A 9,478-nucleotide genomic window follows, 5' to 3' on the forward strand; every position below is an offset into this window, starting at 1 on the left:
AGTGGGAAAAACACTTTTTATCTATTGTGAAAAATATCTGGGATACGTACCTAAAAATAAAATTACAAAAAGTTAACACTATATCCACTGCTACCACTGCAGTTTACCAATATAATCCCTATTTATCACATTCTGCAACATTTCAACCATCACTAAATCTTAAATATTGACTGCCTACTCAAACAACTTTTATCAAAATCTTTGGACATCATCAACAGAGAAAAGATATATACTAAAAGGACATTCAAACTGACAAGTTGAAAATATACTGACAACACCATGGCTAAAAAAGACAACGATAGAAGACAAACAGCAATACAGAAAAATAAAGATTGGAAAACATTTTATTTATGGTTACAAAAATATCACAGCAATTTATTGCATAAAAAATACTAATAAAATGGAAAATCAACTAAATATCAAAATGTACAGTTTGAATAAATATTAATTCAAAAATTAAAACATAACAATAAAATATTAGTTCAATAACAAATGGACTACTAATAATTACATAATATTTTATTATCTTTTTGGTAAATAATTATATTTGGACATTTGTTATTCTGTGGATTTCTAAAAATAGAAATAACATCTTCTTTCAACATGTCAATACTCATCATTTTCCTTTGCTATACTGTATTATAGTAATTGTTAAATATATACATTCATTTGTTAATAAAAGATGAACATTTTGTTAACTTCTGTAACATAAAAATAGGATAAAGTAATACATGGCTAGCACTATTCTATATTTAAGTTCAGTGTACTGTAAAATCAGTATCAAAATTGTAATTTGTCATATAATATTTCCAGTTGACCATACTATGAACATGTGTACTAGGTTGTGTCAGCAATTTAATGTTTCAAATGATTTTTGGTAAACCACCTAAAACAAACAAATTATCCTGAGAATGTACTTATTTCCCACTAACATATTTCTATTGTTAGTAGGGTCAGAATCGTAATTTGGCAGAAAATCTAAATGTTCATGTTGTAAAGAAAATGTATTCTATTGAACCTGTATTGTGGCAGGTTTAAGTTTTCAATATATCTTGTTGAAAAGGTTGATGGCTCAATATTTTCTTTAACATAAGATTGTTTCTCAATTTCAAACAGAAAATATGGTAAAACGTTTGTTCATCAGACCTTCTAACTCAAGCAATTAAAACCTTTCTGTATATGAAAAAAAGTCAAATTCCAAGTAGTTTCAGAATTCAAAATGCCAGAGGTTTTCAAAACAAAACTTTCAATAACTATAGGCTATTCAGAAACATCAGAGTTCTCTGGTCAATGTGAGGCATGCTTTTTTGTTTGGTGTCACAATGGGTCTCATCTTGAATAGTTTTAAATGAACTCTGTGCAAAAATGTGTAAAATGGTTAAACAACATTTGGTCAAAATGTATGGCTACTAATCACAAACTAACAATTATTTTTTTAAGTTTTAAAAAATTTGAAAATTCTTATTGTAGATTAAGTATGATACAGTAAAATGCATGGCTTGTAGCAATGAGGGTAGGATTTTATATCTCTCAAATATATTTTAAATTGCAGTTACATGACTTTCAGAGGAAAGAGATATTAACTTTAAATTTTGAATAGAGTTTCTGTTCTCATATTAAAAAAAATATATGAAGTTACAATAGATTTGCCATAGAAAATCCGATGATCCTGTTTGTTTCTGGTTAAAGCCTACACTGTCTGTTTTAACATATATTCTACAGTAGAGAAGAGATATGGAAAGGTTACTGAAAAAAACATTTACCACTCTTTGATAAATGGATAGATTATTTCATTGAGTTTCTATATTCTCCTTGATTAATCATCATATTCTATAATTCATTCTACATGTTCTAACTCTTAAACAATCAAATTTCTGGTCATCATTGCCAATCCCAGAATTCATTGTACTTCCTGTTCATGCAAAAGCATAACCTTGGTTACCACACTGTAAAGCCACCATCAGTCTATTATGTAACTCTGTCTTTGATTTATATTCTGGCATCTTCAGCATGTTGATACTATAAAAACAATAAAAAAAATATTCTTATGCAATGTAGTTCTTATATCATAAAAGTTCAAATGTATCAGATAAATGTATGTGAAAGGAATTTATCGGAAGGACACCATGCAACATTACTAAATTCTTTTACATCAAGTTATTGTGCTATTTTAGTTGCATGTGATGCTATAATGCATGAATGCAATGCCAACAAAACGCATGTTCTTATATATGTAGATTGTGTTTATGGTTGGTGGCTATCACTTCACATAAAAAAACATTCAGTCAGTCAACATGTTCATTTACTCTAAGCTGATTTTTCTACGCAGATTATCACATGTTATAATGGTACCACAATTTTTTTTTTTCAATAAATCTAAAATATCCTTAATATTCCTTCTCCATAAGTAAACAGATTATTGATCTCAAGATACCCTAGGCCTGTACAAATAAATAAGAAGAAGTCTACACAAAAGAGGAGTGAATATTCTTACCAAGTACTAGCTGTAGGTAAAGTGTGTTCTTTATAAGGAACTATAGCTATGGTAAAATGCTGTGGACCACCTCCACCAACAAACTTAGCAAAACCTCCAAACGGTACTCGAGAACTGTATTTGAAAATAAAAATCAATAAGCATGCAAAGAATTGCTTGTGATAAACAAAATACAAATTACATAACACATACATATGTATCTACATTTGTTTTAACAATCATTTCGTTGAGATTCCCTTGTCCTCTTCATCGACTGTCTTAAAAAGGAACCTACACTTAAACCTAAACTGGATATAGGAAATATTGTAGATTTATAAGTGAAATTCAAAATTTCTGTATGAGTTTTGGGTTAATATATTGATATTAATTTCATTTGTCAATAACTATTAATCATGTAGATACTATTGGTATTCATAATCATGATAACCACTTATGTGTTATAGAATGTTTAATTCACTAATTTTAATATCAAAAAAATATTGAACTGTGACCAAATAATTATTTTGTTCAGGATTGTGTATTAAAAAAAAAACAATAATTTTATCATTTCTTTATAAAAATAAGGAGATGTGGTATGATTATCAGTAAGATGTACAATTATCCACCAAAGTTCTAATGAGATGTAAGCAGTTCTATGTCTACATTACCTGCCAGTGGTGAACTGAAGCAGCAAAACTCTGTTCTCTTGACTGAAATCTTCAACAATTTCCCAAAACCACTAAAAGTATGAAATATTTATCAAAAAATTAGTATTTATACAGTTTTTTTTATTTATATCTAAAAGGTGTATACAAAACAATATCATTTAAAATCATTAACATCACAACAATGTCTTGTTTGTTAACCTTGATATTGTCTTTTTTAATATCAGTATAAGGAGATTGTTCCATTTATTTGACCACATAACCATAAAAAGACATTGGCAAGGTTGTAAGTATAAAATGTTTATCGACTGAGTTTCCTTGGCAAACTTTAGAACCATATATAATAAGTGGTGTTGAAAACTGTATTTGAATGAATGGTGCTAAGTTGTTTAATATTTTATTTAACATTTTAAACATTTTATCTTACTACCATATTTTTTTATATTGATATGGGAGCAATACTCAAATTTTTTAAGCTAACTTTCCAAAGAGCACCTGTTTAATTAATTAATTAATTTAAACAGTTAAAAAAGTAGAGGGTTTTTAGTCTAGTATGGTTCAGACTGGTCGAGTATTGTTCAGAACTTTGGTTAAGTATGGTTTAGACTGGAAAAATAGGTCGAGTACATGTCAAGAATGGGTTAAGACTGTTTCAGACTGATCGAGTAATATTTCAGACTATTTTTAACGGCAAAGATAAGGGTCAAGTACGATTCAGTACAGTCAAGTATGGTTCAGACTGGGGTTGAGTAATGTCAAGTAAAAGTCAGACCAATTCAGACTGGTCGAGTAAAAATCAGTACAGTCGAGTACAGATATAGGTCATTTCAGACTTTAATAGTTTGTAGTGATATTATTTCACACTAACCTGGATAACAGATGACTGTCTATCATAGCCATTGTATTCTGTATGATTCTCCCAGTCACCGATATCTATTTCTGGAATACCCGACAACATTAACTCCTAAAATAGAACATTAATACAGTTAATAATCATTGTCTATCATAGCCATTGTATTCTGTATGTTTCTCCCAGTCACCGATATCTATTTCTGGGATACCTGACAACATTAACTCCTAAAATAGAACATAAATACAGTAAATCATCATTGTCTATCATAGCCATTGTATTCTGTATGATTCTCCCAGTCACTGATATCTATTTCTGGGATACCTGACAACATTAACTCCTAAAATAGAACATAAATACAGTAAATCATCATTGTCTATCATAGCCATTGTATTCTGTATGTTTCTCCCAGTCACTGATATCTATCTCTGGGATACCTGACAACATTAACTCCTAAAATAGAACATAAATACAGTCAATCATCATTGTCTATCATAACCATTATATTCTGTATGTTTCTCCCAGTCACTTATATCTATCTCTGGGATACCCGACAACATTAACTCCTAAAATAGAACATAAATACAGTAAATCATCATAGACATTGTATTCTGTATGTTTCTCCCAGTCACTGATATCTATCTCTGGGATACCTGACAACATTAACTCCTAAAATAGAACATTAATACAGTTAATCATCACTGTCTATCATAGCCATTGTATTCTGTATGTTTCTCCCAGTCACTGATATCTATCTCTGGAATACCTGACAACATTAACTCCTAAAATAAAACATTAATACAGTTAATAATCATTGTCTATCATAGCCATTATATTCTGTATGATTCTCCCAGTCACCGATATCTATTTCTGGAATACCCGACAACATTAACTCCTAAAATAGAACATTAATACAGTTAATAATCATAGTCATTGTATTCTGTATGATTCTCCCAGTCACTGATATCTATTTCTGGAATACCCGACAACATTAACTCCTAAAATAGAACATAAATACAGTCAATCATCACTGTCTATCATAGTCATTGTATTCTGTATGATTCTCCCAGTCACTGATATTTATTTCTGGAATACCCGACAACATTAACTCCTAAAATAGAACATAAATACAGTAAATCATCATTGTCTATCATAGCCCTTGTATCCTGTATGTTTCTCCCAGTCACTTATATCTATCTCTGGAATACCCGACAACATTAACTCCTAAAATAGAACATAAATACAGTAAATCATCACTGTCTATCATAGCCATTGTATTCTGTATGTTTCTCCCAGTCACCGATATCTATCTCTGGAATACCTGACAACATTAACTCCTAAAATAGAACATAAATACAGTCAATCATCACTGTCTATCATAGCCATTGTATTCTGTATGTTTCTCCCAGTCACTTATATCTATCTCTGGAATACCTGACAACATTAACTGCTAAAATAGAACATAAATACAGTTAATCATCATTGTCTATCATAGCCATTGTATTCTGTATGTTTCTCCCAGTCACTGATATCTATCTCTGGGATACCTGACAACATTAACTCCTAAAATAGAACATAAATACAGTAAATCATCACTGTCTATCATAGCCATTGTATTCTGTATGTTTCTCCCAGTCACTTATATCTATCTCTGGAATACCTGACAACATTAACTGCTAAAATAGAACAGAAATACAGTAAATCATCATTGTCTATCATAACCATTATATTCTGTATGTTTCTCCCAGTCACTTATATCTATCTCTGGGATACCTGACAACATTAACTCCTAAAATAGAACATAAATACAGTCAATCATCATTGTCTATCATAGCCATTGTATTCTGTATGTTTCTCCCAGTCACTTATATCTATCTCTGGAATACCTGACAACATTAACTGCTAAAATAGAACAGAAATACAGTCAATCATCACTGTCTATCATAGCCATTGTATTCTGTATGTTTCTCCCAGTCACTTATATCTATCTCTGGAATACCTGACAACATTAACTGCTAAAATAGAACAGAAATACAGTAAATCATCATTGTCTATCATAACCATTATATTCTGTATGTTTCTCCCAGTCACTTATATCTATCTCTGGGATACCTGACAACATTAACTCCTAAAATAGAACATAAATACAGTCAATCATCATTGTCTATCATAGCCATTGTATTCTGTATGTTTCTCCCAGTCACTTATATCTATCTCTGGGATACCTGACAACATTAACTCCTAAAATAGAATATAAATACAGTAAATCATCATTGTCTATCATAGCCATTGTATTCTGTATGTTTCTCCCAGTCACTGATATCTATCTCTGGGATACCTGACAACATTAACTCCTAAAATAGAACATAAATACAGTAAATCATCACTGTCTATCATAGCCCTTGTATCCTGTATGTTTCTCCCAGTCACTTATATCTATCTCTGGAATACCCGACAACATTAACTCCTAAAATAGAACATAAATACAGTAAATCATCATTGTCTATCATAGCCATTGTATTCTGTATGATTCTCCCAGTCACTGATATCTATCTCTGGGATACCTGACAACATTAACTCCTAAAATAGAACATAAATACAGTCAATCATCATTGTCTATCATAGCCATTGTATTCTGTATGTTTCTCCCAGTCACTTATATCTATCTCTGGAATACCTGACAACATTAACTCCTAAAATAGAACATAAATACAGTAAATCATCATTGTCTATCATAGCCATTGTATTCTGTATGTTTCTCCCAGTCACTTATATCTATCTCTGGAATACCTGACAACATTAACTCCTAAAATAGAACATAAATACAGTAAATCATCACTGTCTATCATAGCCATTGTATTCTGTATGTTTCTCCCAGTCACTTATATCTATCTCTGGAATACCTGACAACATTAACTCCTAAAATAGAACATAAATACAGTAAATCATCACTGTCTATCATAGCCATTGTATTCTGTATGATTCTCCCAGTCACTGATATCTATCTCTGGAATACCTGACAACATTAACTCCTAAAATAGAACATAAATACAGTAAATCATCACTGTCTATCATAGCCATTGTATTCTGTATGTTTCTCCCAGTCACTGATATCTATCTCTGGAATACCCGACAACATTACCTCCTAAAATAGAACATAAATACAGTAAATCATCACTGTCTATCATAGCCATTGTATTCTGTATGATTCTCCAAGTCACTGATATCTATCTCTGGGATACCCGACAACATTAACTCCTAAAATAGTACATAAATACAGTAAATCATCACTGTCTATCATAGCCATTGTATTCTGTATGTTTCTCCCAGTCACTGATGTCTATCTCTGGAATACCTGACAACATTAACTCCTAAAATAGAACATAAATACAGTAAATCATCACTGTCTATCATAGCCATTGTATTCTGTATGTTTCTCCCAGTCACTGATATCTATCTCTGGTATACCTGACAACATTAACTCCTAAAATAGAACATAAATACAGTAAATCATCATTGTCTATCATAGCCATTGTATTCTGTATGTTTCTCCCAGTCACTTATATCTATCTCTGGGATACCTGACAACATTAACTCCTAAAATAGAACATACATACAGTAACTCATCATTGTCTATCATAGCCATTGTATTCTGTATGATTCTCCCAGTCACTGATATCTATCTCTGGAATACCTGACAACATTAACTCCTAAAATAGAACATAAATACAGTAAATCATCATTGTCTATCATAGCCATTGTATTCTGTATGTTTCTCCCAGTCACTGATATCTATCTCTGGGATACCTGACAACATTAACTCCTAAAATAGAACATAAATACAGTAAATCATCATTGTCTATCATAGCCATTGTATTCTGTATGTTTCTCCCAGTCACTTATATCTATCTCTGGTATACCTGACAACATTAACTCCTAAAATAGAACATAAATACAGTAAATCATCATTGTCTATCATAGCCATTGTATTCTGTATGTTTCTCCCAGTCACTTATATCTATCTCTGGGATACCCGACAACATTAACTCCTAAAATAGAACATTAATACAGTTAATCATCACTGTCTATCATAGCCATTGTATTCTGTATGTTTCTCCCAGTCACTGATATCTATCTCTGGAATACCTGACAACATTAACTCCTAAAATAAAACATAAATACAGTTAATCATTATTGTCTATCATAGCCATTGTATTCTGTATGTTTCTCCCAGTCACTGATGTCTATCTCTGGGATACCTGACAACATTAACTCCTAAAATAGTACATAAATACAGTAAATCATCATTGTCTATCATAGCCATTGTATTCTGTATGTTTCTCCCAGTCACTGATATCTATCTCTGGTATACCTGACAACATTAACTCCTAAAATAGAACATAAATACAGTAAATCATCACTGTCTATCATAGCCATTGTATTCTGTATGTTTCTCCCAGTCACTGATGTCTATCTCTGGGATACCTGACAACATTAACTCCTAAAATAGAACATAAATACAGTAAATCATCATTGTCTATCATAGCCATTATATTCTGTATGTTTCTCCCAGTCACTGATGTCTATCTCTGGTATACCTGACAACATTAACTCCTAAAATAGAACATAAATACAGTAAATCATCATTGTCTATCATAGCCATTGTATTCTGTATGTTTCTCCCAGTCACTGATGTCTATCTCTGGTATACCTGACAACATTAACTCCTAAAATAGAACATAAATACAGTAAATCATCACTGTCTATCATAGCCATTGTATTCTGTATGATTCTCCCAGTCACTGATATCTATCTCTGGTATACCTGACAACATTAACTCCTAAAATAGAACATAAATACAGTAAATCATCACTGTCTATCATAGCCATTGTATTCTGTATGTTTCTCCCAGTCACTGATATCTATCTCTGGTATACCTGACAACATTAACTCCTAAAATAGAACATAAATACAGTTAATCATTATTGTCTATCATAGCCATTGTATTCTGTATGTTTCCTCCCAGTCACTGATGTCTATCTCTGGGATACTGACAACATTAACTCCTAAAATAGAACATAAATACAGTAAATCATCATTGTCTATCATAGCCATTGTATTCTGTATGTTTCTCCCAGTCACTGATATCTATCTCTGGGATACCTGACAACATTAACTCCTAAAATAGAACATAAATACAGTAAATCATCACTGTCTATCATAGCCATTGTATTCTGTATGATTCTCCAGTCACTGATGTCTATCTCTGGGATACCTGACAACATTAACTCCTAAAATAGAACATAAATACAGTAAATCATCACTGTCTATCATAGCCATTGTATTCTGTATGTTTCTCCCAGTCACTTATATCTATCTCTGGGATACCTGACAACATTAACTCCTAAAATAGAAATAAATACAGTAAATCATCACTGTCTATCATAGCCATTGTATTCTGTATGATTCTCCCAGTCACTGATATCTATC

The 9,478-nt window shown here is 31.4% G+C and overlaps 1 protein-coding gene across 1 annotated transcript; it reads right to left on the minus strand.

The window, feature by feature from the left end:
* Positions 1-307: 307 nt before the first annotated feature.
* LOC139504704 (E3 ubiquitin-protein ligase HACE1-like) lies at positions 308-4,097 on the minus strand. Its single transcript, XM_071294709.1, has 4 exons — positions 4,007-4,097; positions 3,142-3,212; positions 2,495-2,608; positions 308-2,019 (listed from the first exon to the last, which is right to left on the minus strand). The coding sequence occupies exons 1-4, from the start codon at positions 4,094-4,096 to the stop codon at positions 1,917-1,919; spliced, it is 378 nt and encodes a 125-aa protein (XP_071150810.1). The 5' UTR covers position 4,097; the 3' UTR covers positions 308-1,916.
* Positions 4,098-9,478: the final 5,381 nt, after the last annotated feature.

This window comes from Mytilus edulis, unplaced genomic scaffold, assembly GCF_963676685.1.
Source record: "Mytilus edulis unplaced genomic scaffold, xbMytEdul2.2 SCAFFOLD_718, whole genome shotgun sequence".
NCBI classification, from domain to species: domain Eukaryota; kingdom Metazoa; phylum Mollusca; class Bivalvia; order Mytilida; family Mytilidae; genus Mytilus; species Mytilus edulis.

What these genes read in the sequence shown, in the direction of transcription:
- LOC139504704 (XM_071294709.1), bottom strand. Translation starts at nt 4,096, where the DNA reads ATGTTGTCGGGTATTCCAGAAATAGATATCGGTGACTGGGAGAATCAT. An exon ending in CTTCAGTTCACCACTGGCAG is followed by an intron (nt 2,609 to 3,141) that starts GTAATGTAGACA and finishes TTTCAAATACAG; the next exon opens with TTCTCGAGTACCGTTTGGAG. An exon ending in TTACCTACAGCTAGTACTTG is followed by an intron (nt 2,020 to 2,494) that starts GTAAGAATATTC and finishes TTGTTTTTATAG; the next exon opens with TATCAACATGCTGAAGATGC.